Source organism: Sorex fumeus, unplaced genomic scaffold (genome assembly GCF_029834395.1).
Source record: "Sorex fumeus unplaced genomic scaffold, SorFum_2.1 ptg000122l, whole genome shotgun sequence".
Classification (NCBI taxonomy): domain Eukaryota; kingdom Metazoa; phylum Chordata; class Mammalia; order Eulipotyphla; family Soricidae; genus Sorex; species Sorex fumeus.
This window is the reverse complement of record NW_026606179.1, coordinates 37,848,156-37,865,398: the sequence shown is the minus strand read 5'-3', so window position 1 is coordinate 37,865,398 and position 17,243 is coordinate 37,848,156. Positions and strand designations below refer to the sequence as shown.

The window sequence follows — 17,243 nt, the reverse complement described above, 5'->3', positions numbered from 1 at the left end:
AAACTGTTTTAAAAACTATTGTGTAAAAACTTCAAGTGTGTCGAACTGATTTAATGAAATTTAATTCCTTACTTTAATTCCTAAGGATGAGAAAGACTCTGAAGGGAATCTCTGTTAAGATCTCAGGAGAGTAGAAACTTCACCTATGGTCACACTGATGCTCAGGGCATGTCCCCCTTCCATCAAGGCAACTTCTTGACAAATATTAACTATTGCCACTTTGGCTAAAATTTAAGTTTTTCATTAGAGTAAAATAATGTCTGACATTTCATAAGGCTTAAATACAAACAAGAATGATTAATCACATCCCAAAATATGCAAACTTATATTCAAACCATCATATTAAAAAGGCATATTACATTTTTCACAAAATGGCAAAGCCAGAATTTTTTAATTGATAGGAACTTCATGGAGCCAGTCTGTTTACTCAGGAACATAACAAGATAGAAAATATTACACTGGTGGACATGGAATAGAAAAATGTAAAATCTTTAAAACCAGCTAAACAATGAAATCACTTTCAAGAGTTTCACAGAAGTTTTAAATTTACAATGTTACTTTTTTCATGATGACCATAATTTTTAAAATGTAACTTTAATATGATTTTTAAAATCATGGTACCAGAGTATGACATACATTCAACTGCATATGACAGAGGTTATTTAAAACATGTACTTTTCCAGTTGCAAAAGTAATTGCATTTAGTTCCTTCAATGCTTTGTCTAAGTGGCCTTAAATAGAAGCAAAAACAATTTTACACACTTAAGGATGAAATGCTTAATAAGTAAACAACTATACAAAGACATATTTCTTATAAAATTAGAATGCTATTGCTCACTATATAAAATGAGTTTGTAATCATGACTTGATCAAGTATAAATTCCAGCATCTCTCATAAGCCTTAACTTCATAATGGCTTTATAAAACTAGTCTGGAGGTGAATTACCGATGTATTCAGAAACATACCCAAGATAAAGAGTTTGAATTCAAAGACTGACTTCAGGCTATTTTTATGGTTGGACAACTATCAACCAACTATTTCTGTACATAGTATTCACCTGCTTGTTCTTTCAGCATTTCATACATAAACGATGTACAATAAACATGACAACCAACAAAATGGCACTGAGGAAACTTATCACTTAGTCTAAAGGAAACATGTCACTCTCGAACTCCTACCTGGGGGTTAAATATGTTTAAATTCAATTTACAAAGTGTATTTGGGATTCCCTGGCTTTTGGTTATAACTTTGGTATCTTTGCATTTTCCCTGTAGATGTTTCAGACAAGCTCTGAAACCCCCACTTGAATGACAAAAGTATGTTAATTATAAAATATTATATGACTAGAGCAAATCTGATTCATTAGTAGACAACTAATGCTACACTCTGACAACTGCTCCCTGGCTCAAATTAAACCAAACTTGTGGCAAACAATTCATCTTCTTATTAAGCAATCAATATTGAATTGCTTTCAATAAGGCAATTCCTACTTAGCCTTTGGTCATAGCAGTTATCTTTAAGACAAAGTTCTACATATCCAGATCAGGATAAAAGGGTAGGCTTTCCTTAAGGGATTAGAGATTAATATTAATTTATTTCCTTAGACGAAAGTAGACTACAAAATATTTATATTCTTTACAGTGTGAAGTAAGTCACACTTTTTCATTCATTGGCTATGCAAATCAAACTGGACAATTCATGTTTAGTACCAGTAAACCAATCAACACAGTATAATAGAACAGAAAAGAAATATTGCTTAATATATACGTGAATGGAGGCATTTTAATAAGGAAACACAAGCTTTTTTCAGCATCATTTCAGCAACAATCACATCTGAAATACTATCAATGAAGTCTTTCCCAAGTTAAGTGTAGGCGACTGCCAATTTTCCTTCATGGGCGTATTTGTTTTCAGTCATCCTTTTTGTCCGAGGTGCTCTCGTCATGATTTTCAGGACTGACTTTATTACTTGCGAACAAGGGAGCTGCCTGAACTTCTTTTGGTAATGAGAACACATGGCACGTCTGGAGGTCTAAGTATGTTGTAAATATCTTGGCATATTCTGGATGCTTTAGGGCGAAACTTTTAAATTCCTCTAGAAAATGAGAAAAAAAAATCAGTAAATTGAGGAGCAGCTTCTTTTGGCATTGACATCAACGGCCATAAAATTTCTGCAGAATTTGATCACTTAACTCTCATAAATTACTGCAACACTTTGGAAGAGAGTGCTTTTCCCTGTTCTCATAAAGCTGGAGGTATACACACTCTAAGACCCAGTCACTCTATTCCAAGGGCTACACCCTAAAGAAATAGGCAAAGTTGTGTCTGAAAACATGTGGGGCAGTGTTCAGAGCAACAATAAAAGGCCCTCCCGTTGATCGTCGATTTGCTCGAGCGGGCCCAGTAATGTCTCCAATGGAGACTTTGTTGTTACTGTGTCTGGCATATCGAATACTCTCAGTAGCTTGCCGGGCTCTCCGAGAGGGGCGGAGGAATCGAACTCCGGTCGGCCATGTTGGCCGCTTGTAAGGCGAACGCCCTACCCGCTGTGCTATCGCTCCAGCCCATGGCGACCACCCACAAAGGGTGCCATGTTTGTGGAACATTATGCCCTACGGACATAAAAATAAAAAATAGCCTTGTGATAACTGTAGCACTGTAGCACTGTCCTCCCGTTTTTCATCGATTTGCTCGAGAGGGTACCAGTAACGTCTCCATTGTGAGACTAGTTGTTACTGTTTTTGGCATATCAAATACGCCCCTGGGAGCTTGCCAGGCTCTGCCGTGAGGGCAGGGTACTCTCGGTAGCTTGTTGTACTATCCGAGAGGGACGGAGGAATCGAACCCAGGTCGGCCTCGTGCGAGGCAAACGCCCTACCCACTGTGCTATTGCTCCAGCCCAATCACTCTAGTAAGATGTAAAATTAATAAACTGAAAAGGGGCATAGGGGAGATGGAATAAATTCCATGCCAGCAAAAGGTCTGAATAAAATGATTCATTGCTAACTTCCACATAAAAGAATTCCTCAGTGAGGGTGCCGGAGAGAATGTACAGCATATAAGGTTGTGATAACAATACAGATAAAATCTGAGAATGTAATACTGAATAAAAATGAGAAGACATGAAAGTATATATGCAGATTCTTTCATACATACTCATACATATGCACATATGTATGAGGCCATTCTATCCAGTTCAATTTTTTTTTTTTTTGGATGGGACGGGGAAGGACACAGCTGGCAGTGCTCAGGACTTACTCCTGGCTCTGCACTCAGGGATTACTCCGGTGGAGCTTAAGGGGGCCATACGGAATGCCAGAGATTGAACCCAAGTTAGCTGCATCCAAGGCAAGCTCCCTACCGCTGCACTATCATTCTGGGCCTTAAATTCAAATCTTAAGCAAAATAAAAATGTACATTTAAAAATGTGTTCTTTAGCGGTGAAATGTGAAAGAAAAGAGAAAATTCCTTTTGAAGTCAGGCCAGCAGCACCTTCTTTTGAGAGCAGGGTAGGGCCTGAGGGGACTGCACAAGGGGTTCTGAAGTTCTAGAAAAGCTGTGTGTGTGTGTGTGTGTGTGTGTGTGTGTGTGTGTGTGTGTGTGTGTGTGTTAGGGGTATTCTTTATTCTTAAGTAGTTCTCAGGGAGTGTGGGGACATTCCTGGGAATACCTGGTCACTCAGGCTGGCAGTTCAATGCTGGGGTTGGCTGCTCAGGTCCAGAAGGCCGGGCCACTAGGACCAGGGACAGAACATGGGTCCTCAAACCCACAAAGCATGTGCCTCTGACCCCTGAGCACTTCCCCTGCCTAAAATTCCATTTGTTGTTTTTTGGGGGGTGGGGGGGAAGGGTGCATGAGAGGGCTGTGCTCAGGACTTACTCCTGGTTCTGAACTCTGGGATCACTCCTGGTGGGACTTGGGGAACCATAAGTGGTGCTGGGGATCGAACCTGTCTCAGCCGTGTGCAATGCAAGCATCTTACCTCCTGAACTCTCCCTCTCGTCCCTAAAGATCCATTTGTTGCCCAAAGTGGTTGCTACATATGTCATATTTATAAAACTTCACCATGCTCTGTTTTTTTTTATATTTTGAATATTTTTTGTAATAAAAATTATTTAAAAATTTCAATCACCCAGGGCTTTCTAGAACTGGCTTTTGAGATATAGTATAGTATAGAAACCTAAAGCCTTAAAAGTCAAACCTGGTCACGGTCACGGTCCTCCCGTTGTTCATTGATTTGCTCGAGCAGGCCCAGTAGCGTCTCCATCGTGAGACTTATTGTTACTGTGTTCGGCATATCGAATACGTCACGGGTAGCTTGCCAGGCTCTGCTGTCCGGGCGAGATACTCTTGGTAGCTTGCCAGGCTCTCCAAGAGGGGCGGAGGAATCGAACTCGGGTCAGCCATGGTGGCTGCGTGCAAGGCAAACACCCTACCCACTGTGCTATCGCTCCAGCCCAAAAGTCAAACCTGGACTGAGATAATATAGGTACTTGCTTAGCATGCAGCTAAGACTGTTTTGATCCATGTCACTGCATATAGTTGCTCAAGCACCACCAGGAACGATCCCTGAGCACAGAGCTAGACTTAAGCCCTGAGTACTGCTAGGAGTGGCCAAACCCTACCCTCAATGGCCCCCCTCCTTCCGCCCAATAAAGCTGAGATGCTGCTTGCTGGTGGCGAAGGCCAGTGTTACCCATCAGAGAGCCAGCATCTCATGGAGGTCTATGTGGCAGGCAGATCTTGACTACTCCAGTATCCTAGATTTAGGAATTGAGGTAGAGGTAGAGGTAATGTGATCATGACATGTTTACCATCCATATATGAACCTCAACCTCAGGAACCTGCACCTTTGGAAATAGAATGCTCCCCTCAATTGTGGATGTTCTCTAGCTTCTCCTGTTTTGGATGGTGCAAACTGTACTTAGCATATATAGCAAAGGGAGCAGTTTTAACTCTGCTTGCTACTTGACTCTCTAATCCAATGTCTTTGGAGAACCAAGATCTGTCTACTTTATGGACATTTGATACCGGATGGCTACCGAGGTCAGAAGCAGATCTTCATGCTGAGGAAGTCGCTGGACTGTGAGCAAATCATTCTTTTAAACTTGATCACTTGATCACTTGACATCCTGTTACTCACTGATTTGCTCGCACGAGCGCCAGTAACGTCTCCATTTGTTCCTCCAGCATGCTAGTGTAGCCCAATGGACTCTGTTCATTCTAGGAACACGAAGAGCCTCAAACCAATTGTTTAGGGTCTTGACGAAGAAGTCTGACCATCTTGTAGGTGGGCAGCCATGCAGTCTTTTGACGTCCCGTGGAATACAGTCGGTAATGGCTCTAGTCCAGAGGTCATCTCCAAATCTCATCATGCGTCCAGCCCATCTGATTTTCGATGCCTTGGCAAATGAGACAGCATCCCTGATTTTTGACCATCGACAGAGGTCGGAACTCTGGATTCTTTCTCTCATTTGAGTGAAACGTGATACTCCAAGCATAGCTTTTTCGATTTCTCTTTGGGAGACCTGACTAGCGTTCTCATCCCGTAGGGCCCAGGTCTCTGAGGCATAAATTAATGCAGGAAGAACAATGGAATCAAAGAGATGTACCCAGAGCCTGCCATCTGAGCCTGCCTTCCGTCTATGAAAGGTTCTTCATCCTCTTAGCTATTTCTTTGACTCTCTTGAAGGCGTTCCAAGCTGCTCTCTCCCTCCTGCACAACTCAAATGCCAGGTCATTCGTCATGTTGACTTCTCGACCTAGGTACACATAACTGTTGCATTTGGAGATGGTCATTCCATTGAGAGTGAATGGAACATCAGGAACGAGGTTTTACATAAACATTGTCTTCATGAGATTCAGCTGGAGTCCAACCTTTCCACACTCATGGTTGAAGTCGGCCAGCATTTGTGCCACTTTGCTAATGTTTGGTGTTACTAGAATGATGTCATCAGCAAAGCAAAGGCTGTGTAGTTGCCTACTGTCTATCTTCACTACCACTCCTTTCCATGTCAGTCATCACATGACGTTCTCGAGGGTGGCACTGAAGAGTTTTGGTGAAATGGTATCACCCTGCTGAACCCCTCTCTTGACATCAATGATTACTTCTTTGTAGAATGGTGAGATCCTGGTAGTGAATCTGTAATACAGCTCATGGAGGATCCTGATGTATTGAGTTTGAATGCACCGATTGGCTAGGGCTTCAATGACCACTTTCGTCTATACAGAATCAAAGGCCTTCTTTAGATCAATGAACATTAGACAAAGCGGCATCTTGAACTCCTGAGAAACCTCAATGAGCTTGGTTATCATGTGGATATGGTCAATCGTGCTGAATCCTTTGCAGAACCTGACTTGCTCGCATGGTTGACCTTCATCTAGTGTTCTGCCAATCCTATTCAGGATGACTTGAGTTGAACAGCTTGTAGATGACAGATAATAGGCAGATCGGGTGATAGTTGCCAATGTCATGGATGTCTCCCTTTTTGTACAGTAGTACAGTCCTGATGGTTTTCCATTGGGATGGAATCTTGCATTCAGACAGGTAGCATGTGAAGAGCTGAGCCAGTGTATTGATGAGTACTGATGGCAGGTTCTTCAGGTATTCAGGTCTGACCTTGTCTGGGCTAGGTGCTATTTGTTTCTTTACGGACAAAATGGCGTGTGGGATTTCAGAAGGGAGAACATTGGGAACAATATATCCATCCTGTGGAATTTGGTATGTGGGCAGGTGGACGTGGGTATCAAAGAGATCTGAGTAGAAGTCATGGATAATCTTCTCTATTGCCCTTTTAAGATGTGTTAGATCCATCAGGATGTCGGAGGGCAGTCATCTTGGTCTTGTAGTTGGCGAAGGACAGGTGGGCGTTGCGAATGCTTTTCCCAACTTCTGCCACATCTACCAGTACTGCTGCTCTTCTCTCTTTGAGGTCTTCCTTTATCACTTCTCTGCACTGCTTTGCGAGCTCAGATGTTCGTTTGCGGTTGCCTGAGGCATGTGCCAAGCCACGCTGGCAAATGAGCTCAAGAGTTTTCTAAGACAGGAGTTTTTTTGTGGCTATCTCTCTCTTGGCGTTCCTCGCATAATCATGGAGGTACTGAACCAGTCGATCGTATGTCTTGTCAATGTTGTCAGTGACGGCATCTTCCCATGTTGAAACAATAGTGCCAAAGAGCTCCCAGTTGGTTGTTGTTCTGGGAGTTCTCTTCTTAAACTTTGCAGCCCTTTCTCCCCGTTCTGTGAAGTAGAATTTTGCATGAAGGAGATGGTGGTCCGATCCCGTTTGGAATTCTGGGACAACAGCAACATTGGTCAGGCAAAACTGTTGATTGAATATAATGTGGTCAATTTCACTGTGGAACTGTCCACTGGGAGACTCGGGAGACTCCCATGTCCAACATTTAGATTCTGCCTTCTGGAACTGAGTTACCATGGATGGTCTTGGTCGACATGATGAACTCAGGTAGTCTTTCACCCTGTTTGTTCCATTCTAGGCCAAGGGTACCGATGTGGAGTTCTTCAGCTGATCTTCTCAATCCTATCTTGGCATTAAAATCACCAACAACGATCTTGTAGAAGGTGTGGTCTTCTTTATAGAACTTCTCCAGCTCCATGTAGAACTTCTCAATTTCTCCTTCATCATAATTAGATGTTGGTGCATAGACAACGAAGATAGAAACTGCCGGCAGTGAGCCACATCTATTCAAGTGTAATTGTCCGATTTGGGCATCATATGCATCAGATGCATCTATCGAGGAACTGACGGTACAAGCGTGAAAGATCAAGTATGACATCATTGGTCTGACCGAGACAAGAGGGCATCATGCCGTTTTCGACACTGGAGAAGAACTGTTCCTCGGAACATGTGACAAAAGAGGCAATGGTGGTGTCGGTGTCCTTGTCAACATGAATTTGGCCATGAGCATTGATTTATTCGAATGCCTAACAACCCGAATCGGACAATTACACTCATCTCTTTGCAACTAAAAACTTTAATTTCAAGACTCATGCTCTACTCCCAAGAACAGTCTCTATTCTCTGGAGAAGTCAGAGGCACTAAACACAACTAACTCATTTTTAACAAAATCCTGTGAATGAACTTGAAGTTGAATTTGGTTGTTAATTTGGCTAATTTCCAGCCAAGGACAAAAACAGTTGAAATGACCACTTTTGTGTGTGTATGTGTGTGTGGAGGGGGATTTGGCCACGCCAGATGATACGTAAGGCTTACTCCTGACTCTGCATTCAAGGATCACTGCTAGTGAGGTTCTGAGAACCATATGGGTTGCTAGGGATCTAACCCATAATATTTTTAATATTATTTTTTAATATTATGGGATTTGATCCCCATCACTCCATAAATGGTCAGTTGTGTACAAGGCAACTGTCTTACCCTCTGTTACCTTTCTGACCCCTAAATGAACACATTTAAATGAAGGGTCTAAATGAAGGGTCTCATTCTCCTAACTCTGAAAGAGCCTTGAATATGGCACTTTTCAAAAAAATCTCAGGGCTGGGACGAAGGAGATGTTACTGAGGCCTACTCAAGGCAATCGACGAATAACAGGATGGTTGTGTGATTGTGTGTGAAATGAGCACATTTAAGCAATTGAGATAGTGACATTCATGATGCTCTTTAATACTTATTCTTTTATGAAATTATAGTTAAATACTTTAAAAATTCATGCATGCGTGAGACAGTATGTGTATGTGTGCAAAGAGAATTTGCTTAAGTGGGGAAAAGAAGATGATTCTGGGAACTCTCAAAAGAAAAATACTAAATTCCAAAAACACTCTTAGTTGGTAGGAAAGGTGCAGTAACTGTACGCCAAAAGTATAAATACAATACTATGTAGTCATGCCATTTCAATATTAAAAAATATTTTTAAACCACAAAGTGCCCTAAGATATTATAAAAATAGGGCCAGAGAGGGGCTGAAGAGATAGTGCCCTAAGATATAAAAATAGGGTCAGACAGGGGCCGAAGAGATAGTGCATTGGTTGGGGTACAACAACAGCTTCAATCCTAGCATTTCTTAGTGTCCCCCCTGAGCACAGAGCCAAGTGTGCCCCCCGCCCCAAAGGAAGACCAAAATGGGTCTAAGGAGATAGTATGGGTTAAGGTACATGCCCTGAATGTGGCTGACCGTAGTTTGGTCCACAACAGACAGGAATGACCCCTGGGCACAGAGCCATGTATAAGTACTGAGCAATGCTGGCCATGGCCCAAAAATAAACAAAGAAAATATTAAAATGACAGAGAGATATAGGTGGTAAGGCACCTGCCTTGCACACAGCCAGTCCCAATTCAATTCCCGAGCACTGCCAGGAGTGACCCCTGAACACCAAGTAAGGTTGAGCAATGCTGAATGTGGCTCCAAATAAAATGACTAGAAAAATTATGAGGATATTGTCATCAATGATAGTGTGAATTTCCATTAAAACAATTATTCTAAGTTGTCTTCCAGCACAATAAAGAGTCTTATTTATGAAAGGGAAATTGTCAGAGAATATGGTATGCGTGGAGTTTATGACTCATAAGTATGTACTTTCCAAATTTGTTCCTTCTTACTTAAAAGAAAATTAACTCAATGGAGTAAATGCCTGAGGCAGTTATCAAAACCATAGAAAGAACAGCAAAATTACCAGTAACTAAAAACAGAAAATAAGAGAAACTGTGATCTCATACCCTGGCTCCATGAATTCTAGCAAGCTGATACTCTTTGAAGACCATCAGGAAAAATCGTTCAAATTCCCCTCCAGTGGAAAGCAAAATACCAGAGGAGAAGGGCTGAACAGGCATGAATGGCAATATCCAAACTCAATAGAGGAAACAGCCACGGAGGACTTCCGGCTGACATGGGGCTCAAAGGACCACGGTGGGTGACAGCTGGGGATGGACATGGGGCCCAGTGGGAATTGCATGGATTCCAGCTACTGAGAAGAAGGCTGGTCATGGGTGAATGTACCTCACTACCTGACTATAAGGTTACCCTCCACCTTGGCCCCGACCTCCACAGGACCTGGGACTGTAAAGGTCCCTGAAGAGGTAAGCCGACAGACACGAACAGATAATCTTGCTTCCATCCTCACTGTAGCTGTCTCGGGTCACAGTCCTCCCCTGTGGCTGTGACTCAGTCTTGTTAATTCTCTCACTTGCTTGGCCCCATAGGCAATGGAGAGGAAAGAGATTCCAGGAAGGGCGGCAGATTAGAGAGAGAAGTGAGCCACCGACCAAGGTATGGAGGTCAGCAGCACTGGCAGCAAAGTCAGACTGTTTTGGCTTTGGATTCCTGGCTCTGAAACCCTCTAGCTAGACGAACTTGTGTGAGTTAAATTCTCTGCATCTCAGTTAAATAAGAATGAGGAAGACTGATTAAAGAGACTGACTATAATGATTGAGTTTATATAGCACTGTAGCACTGTCCTCCCGTTGTTCATTGATTTGCTCGAGTGGGCACCAGTAACATTTCCATTGTGAGACTTGTTGTTACTGTTTTTGGCATATAGAATACGCCACGGGGAGCTTGTCAGGCTCTGCCATGTGGGCGGGATACTCTTAGTACCTTGTCAGGCTCTCCGAGAGGGACGGAGGAATCGAACCTGGGTCAGCCGCATGCAAGGCAAAGGCCCTACCTGCTGTGATAACCCAGGCATCTCCCGCAAGGCCACAAATCAGTGTCCCGTCTTCCTTAAAGGCTGGAGCCACCTCCACAAGGGGAGGCTCTGAGTTTATATATATACACACACACACACACATATATATACATATATATAGAGAGAGCTTTATATATGTATTTTGAAGAGTACTCAGCATAATGTAAGTCCCAATTAACTGTGGTTAAAACCACTAACATCATCATTATTATTACTGTCATTATCTCTATTAATATTGTTTTTATTATTAATATAAGCAGTAGGGTGTTTGCCTTGCACACAGCCAACATGGCCGACCCGAGTTCGCTTCCTCCACCCCTCTCGGAGAGCCCGGTAAGCTCCCTGTGATGTATTCGATATGCCAGACACAGTAACAACAAAGTCTCCAATGGAGACGTTACTGGGCCCGCTCGAGCAAATCGATGATCAACGGGAGGGCCTTTCTTTCTTCTTCATTAATATAAGCAGTGTGGGAAACAGCACCCTACTATGAAGGTCTATTCAGTCTATATGTGCTCCTTAAAAACAGAATCAGGAGCCAACCTGCTACTCACCGTAGGATACCGTAGAATCCCCCTGAGCTATTTCCTTGAAGAGCCCAGAAACATCCAGGTCAGGAACTCCAAGGGAAGCCTGCAGTATAGTGGAGAATTCTTCCTCTGATATTAAGCCGTCTTCATCCATATCGAAGAGCTGAAGGAAAAAGAAAAAGTGTTCAAACCAGCTCCATCAGAGAAAGAGTGAAACGTCATAGTCTTGGAAAATAATTGGGTCAGCCGGGATGACTGCATGCAAGGCAAACACCCTATCCGATGTGGTATTGCTTCAGCCCAATTAAATATATACATATAGATAGACAGACAGACAAACAGATAGATAAGAAAGATATAGGAGTGGGGAGCACACCCAATGGTGCTCAGGACTTACTCCTGATTCTGTGCTCTGGGATCACCCTGGCAGGTTCCAGGGACTACCTGGTGTGCCAGGGATTGAATATGGGTTGGCTGCATGCAAGGCAATCACACTACCTGTGGTACTAATGCTCCAGCCCCAGGGGAAAAAATTTTAAAAATGCAAATACATATTCACCAGAATCCAGGGATTTGCACGTAACGAAGGGAGGGTCTTTGCTGCCCTCACACTATATACCATGCAGTGCTGGAAAGAGAACAGATATTCCTGGAATAAGACAAGGTCTTATAACCCGGGGCACAGGTGCAGAAAGATGGAAGTAGGAATGAAACCATGTTGGAGATATAATGCCTCAACCACCCCTGTGAAATTCTAATCGAAGGCCAAGTAGTGAGAATGTAGGTCAAGTAGTGAGAGTTGTAGATGAGTGAATGCTTAGAGGCAGAGTGTGGCAGATGGATTTGGGCAGAAGGCAGACAAGATCGAGAGGCTGGAAAACCCATGAAGAGTCAGATGGACAAGTGGAAAGACAAAAAAGGGACAGGAATAATATGGAAGCAAAGACCAGGTCTGCACATCAGTTATAAATAAAGGACGGTGGAGCGTTTCTAGTTTGGGCCACTGAATAAAAAGTGGGTTCCATCTCCAGGAACGGGAGAACAGGAGCTCAGGAGATAAAAAGTTAGAGTCAGGTAGCCCAAATTTGAGTGAGAGGTGCCAGAAAGAAGGAAGCAACTCAGCACCTCAGATCAGGAGGGTGATACAGCTTGAACTATGAACCCGGATAAGAACTGGAACTATAGTGTATGGGCATTCATCTATAGAGGATGTGTGGAAAAGGCAGGCAAATCCCCGGGAACAGCAAGAAGGGGTGTGTGGAAGGAAGAGGAACGGGCAGAGTTTCAGAAAAGTGGTATCTGAGATGGGGAACAGAGACGTGCATGCATCTTGGAACTCAGGGGAGGGCGTTCAGCAAACACAGCGGGACCAGTCAGCAGTGAAATGCCATAAGAAGGTCAAGCAAGAAGCAGAGTCTCGCTGGTTCTGGTAGCTGGGAGATGTTGGCAACATCCACAAACTAAGTTTTGGGAACTGGAAGTCAGATGAAGGGGAATCAAAGAATGGCTGGGGAGGAGGAGGTCAGCGACAAGACCAGGCTTAGGAGAAATGATGGGGAAGGACAGGGTATGAGACAGCACAGGGGTTAGGGTGTACACATCTGACCTGGGTTTGATTCCTGGCACCACACAGCCTCTTAAGCAGTACTAAATGTGGCCCTGGGGTCTACCTACCCACAGCACTGCCAGGTTTGCCCTGGTGGTTCCCAGCACTGCAGGGCCTGAGCAGCACCACATTCTTGAGCCTTATCACTGCACCACTGGCCCGGCTGGTGGTGTTATGTATTAAATGGAGTATGTCTGTCTCATACTACTGCCTGTTCCCTTCTACCTGTAAACATATTCAATTCCTTCCTTCCTAAGGACAGCCTCCATTTGTGCTTACTACCTTTATTGCCTTTCCTTTGTCCATAATTTCTTCCTGAATACAACTTCTGGGAAAAAAAAAAGAAATTATGGACAAAGGCAGTAGTATGAGACAGACAGAAAGGCAGCAGCGAAACAGGATAATGGATAAGTATACAAATCCAAAATCTTTTCCTAACAATTACACTTTTTTATGACATAAGCTCTTACCTATTATTTTTTCATTAAAATTTTTTTTCTCCCACTCCGTCCTCTTACTCTTCAGGTAACAGTTCTGTTATCAATATCTATTTCTATTTTTTTCTCTTGTTCATTCATTTTTCATTCTTTTTGTACACACACAGGTGAAGTCATCAAAGTCTTTTTCCACTTGATGTATTCTGTTTTGCATAATTCCCTCAAGTTCTTTATGGTTTATTGTGAATGGCAAATTTTCCTCTTTTCTGGTAGTTGAATAGTATGCCAGTATAGATGAAATATACAATAAAATATTCCACATCTTTATCAAGTCATTCATCAACAGGCACCTCAATTGCTGCCAAATCTTAGCTTTGTATTGCAATAAAGACTGCTGTGGGCACAACTTTTGGGGCTAATGTATTCATATTCTTTGGGTAAATACCCCAAAAGTAGTATTACTGTATCTAACAGCAGCTTTATCATTAGCTTCTTAAAAAAACCTCATTGGCATTTTCCAAAATTCTTGCATGAATATCCATTCCCATAAGCACTTTTTCTGGACAGACACTGATCAGAAATGTAGACCTCACTTTACGAGGAGAAAGCTGTGCCGCCAGGCAGTTGGGTCAGTCACCTTCTAGGTCACATAACTTGTGAGTGACAGAGCTGGCAAGCAAACTTCAGCAGATAATATCTAGAGCTCTGGCTCTTAAAGTTTCAACCTCTGTTCAAACTGATCAGAAGTGGAGGGGGGGAAAAAGCATGAACTAAGTAAGGTATGACAAAAGGAACAATAAGCAAACATGGACTAACATTTCCACTGCCCACAGGGATGGGAGGAGGATAAACATCAGGGAACTGATGGGTTTGCTGCCCCCAGCAGGGAACAAGCTGACTCTGAGTCCATTTTCTACCACTCAGCCCTTGAGGGGAGAAAAGAAGTGAAAAAGAAGAAGGGAACTGGCAGTTGCTCTCACCAGCAGACAACCCCAGGCCTCTTGTTGGGCCCTGAATATCAGTCAGTGTGCCAGGCTAGGTCACCCCGTTCTGGACTCTGGGCTCTGGTAAAATCTCCCACTGGGAAGCATCCTGAGTCCCTGCTTCCTCTAGTCTGCACTCTGCCTCCTTAGGGAGCCAGGGGCCTCACTTCTTTAAAGCTCCCTTCACGTATCCACACTGAACCCTGACTTCCTTTGTCCTTTGTCACAGCTCCCCCAGATCGTGCCCCTAGAAGACACCCTCCTATCTTCTTCCCTCACTGATTCATTACTCCCAATACATTCCCAGCAGCCATGTGCCAGGATCTCCGGTCAATTCTGTGATCTGTGTTCTGGGAAAAAGCATAACACCCCGTTTTCTTTAAGAATGGGGAATGGAGGGCTCCTCATTGCCTAGAATCCCCTGGGACTCTTAAATCGAAACATCCTGTCTGGCCAGCACATGGCCCAGGACCATTTGGCCCCATCTGGAATGTGCGTGAAGAACAGAGTTGAAGCTTGCTCAGTCTAACTGCGCTGCCCGAGGGGAGAGTGTGGGCAACGCCTGCAGTTGGAGGTCTAGAAATGCCAGAACCCAGTCTTCCCTGGAGCCCACTGCATAGCTGCCAGCTCACCCTCTGCCACAGACTGCCCCTGGCATCCAACTGGAGGACTCTGACTAATCTGCTTCTACCTCTAAAGGTCACTGTGGCAATGAAAGGAGATCAAAGGCAGGAAGGAGACAGCACTATGCTCCAGGCCTCCTAAAAAAATAAAAGGAGGTGACTGGATCCTCGGAATCCCAAATCCTCCTGCTCCAATGGAAGTGTGCGTCACACAGTTTCAACAGCACAGCACACCTGACCAGAAAGTCTAGGAAGTACCTAACATGAGCCTGACCTGGCCTTACTGGAAAGAAAGAGCTAATGATAGTTTTGGTTCTTCCTTGCTTCTCCCCCAAACCAAAGTCTAGGCTAGATAAAAATCTCACAACTTCTCTCAAAACAATAATTACAGTGATGAGGGACTAAATTCTCTATCAGGCCTTTCATTGGTAAACCGAAAGTGACCATTTGTCCCCACTGAACCTATAATTACACATGCAGTCCCAAGACAGAAACAGAAAGATCTGGGTCGGAATAAGTGAGCGATGTGTGTAATTTTAGGGTTTGTGATGAATAAGTTTGTAAAAGCCAAAAGTTTTAAACTTGGAGGAAATCTCTGGCCCCTGCTTTAGGACCATCTGCTAAGAATCAGGTCTTTCGATTCTTCAGGTTGAGCAGTTAACTCCACGGAAACCAATCTGAAACAAAACGAAGACTTGGGGACTCCTCTGCTACCAACAGGATAGGGTGACACCCTAGGAAGTCCGCAGTGGTCTTTGGGAAGTTGTGAACATATTCTTGGAAGAAGAGAGCCTTTCTGGATCATGGAGAGAAACAAACATGCTGGGGTCTGGCAGGAATGTGAGGAAAAAAACAGGATAATAAGAGCAGAAATGGGATTCAAGAAAAGTCCTCACTTGTTATGCCAGATGGAGACAAAGACCAGCAAGTGGCACAGAAGGACCCAGCAATATACACAGTCTGCTGCAAGCAAACGATGGGCCTTTTCCCCACATTTCTACCAGCTCATTGGTAGAAATTTTAGTGCATCATCAAATTAAAAAAATCAATAAATTTAAGTTATCTTTAGGTGACAAAAATCCAAGCCTACTGGGTGAATTCAATACATTCTAATATAACCAAACTATTGCTAATACTTCTAAACATTTTCACATTTTGATCTTGAAATGTCTTCTATGTCATGAGTATTACTATCTCCATTTTCCTTTTACTTTTGATTGAGATTCTGTGATTGACACCTTCTAGTTCCTTCCATGTGAACACTTCCTCCGCCAAGCATTCATCCACTAATGATGGGAACATGCCACTGAAATATCCACTAGGTGAAGCCCTTTCCATGGCAGGAGAATGGATAAGATGAAGCACGTTTCAGCATCTCCCACAAAATGCGTTCCATCAGAAAAATACCACTTGAAATATCTCTGACATGCAGAGTGAAAAATGAAGGGCAGAGTAGAACTGCTGGTACAGTGAATTAAGATGCATCTTTGAGGGGGATGTTCATTTGTAAACCTCACTTTGCTGCTCTTAAAATGGAGGGTCTGAAAATAAATCGTGTTTTTGTTTGTTTCTTTTTCGTTTGGGGCCACATCTGGTGGTGCTTAGGGCTTACTCCTGGCTTTGCACTCAAGGATCATTTTTTTTTTGCTTTTAGGGTCACACTTGGCGATGCTCAGGAGTTACTCCTGGCTTTGCACTCAGGAATGACTCCTAGAGTGCTCAGGTGACCATATGGGATACCAGGGATTGAACCCAGGTAGGCAAATGCCCTACCTGCTTTGCCCTATCGCTTCAACCCTCAGAGATCACCCTTAGTGGAGCTCAGGGGGTCATTCTATACAGTGCCAAGGACTGAACTCCATATGAGACAAGTGCCTTACCCTCTATACTATCTCTCCTGCCCTAAGAAATACTGATTTAAGGTAATGTGTAGGATCACTTGCTCTTCAATCTTGATGCTGGGAACTAGGCTGCTTTTCCAAGACATCTTTTTTTCTTCCCTTTTCTTTTTTATTCTTTTCTCTTTTTTTTCTATTTGCTTAAACGGATGCTTGTGTTTTCCTGGGCTTCGGCAGCAATCGCCTTAATCACATTACTCTGTGGATGTGTCACAGCGGATCTATAAACACGCTTAATAGATTTAAGGGTTTTCAAATAATATGTTTAGAGTCAACACTCGTTTGCCAGGCAGACTGCAATGCTCTCAGTGGGGTTGACAGTACCTTAAATGCCACCTGGATGATCTCCTCTGTGTTGGCGGGGTTGCACAGGACAGCTAGGCCGATCACATACTCGCGGAAGTCAATACTGCCATCACGGTTCTGGGGAAGGGAGGGAGGAATCGGTGAGCAGTACTCGTGCTGGATGACACTAATCATCGCCCACAAGGTGTAAGGCTGGTGA

General features: G+C 43.4%; 1 protein-coding gene across 1 annotated transcript in view; it reads right to left on the bottom strand.

Annotated features, from left to right (window-relative positions):
* Positions 1–367: 367 nt before the first annotated feature.
* The window catches only part of LPCAT2 (lysophosphatidylcholine acyltransferase 2), an 85,574-nt gene continuing 68,698 nt past the window's right edge, over positions 368–17,243 (bottom strand). The window contains exons 12-14 of the mRNA XM_056136593.1: positions 17,063–17,161; positions 11,216–11,354; positions 368–2,096 (exon numbers count right to left, since the gene is read on the bottom strand). Of these exons, the coding sequence (XP_055992568.1) occupies positions 1,912–2,096; positions 11,216–11,354; positions 17,063–17,161 (423 nt within the window). The 3' untranslated portion in view covers positions 368–1,911. The remainder of the gene's footprint in view (positions 2,097–11,215; positions 11,355–17,062; positions 17,162–17,243) is intronic.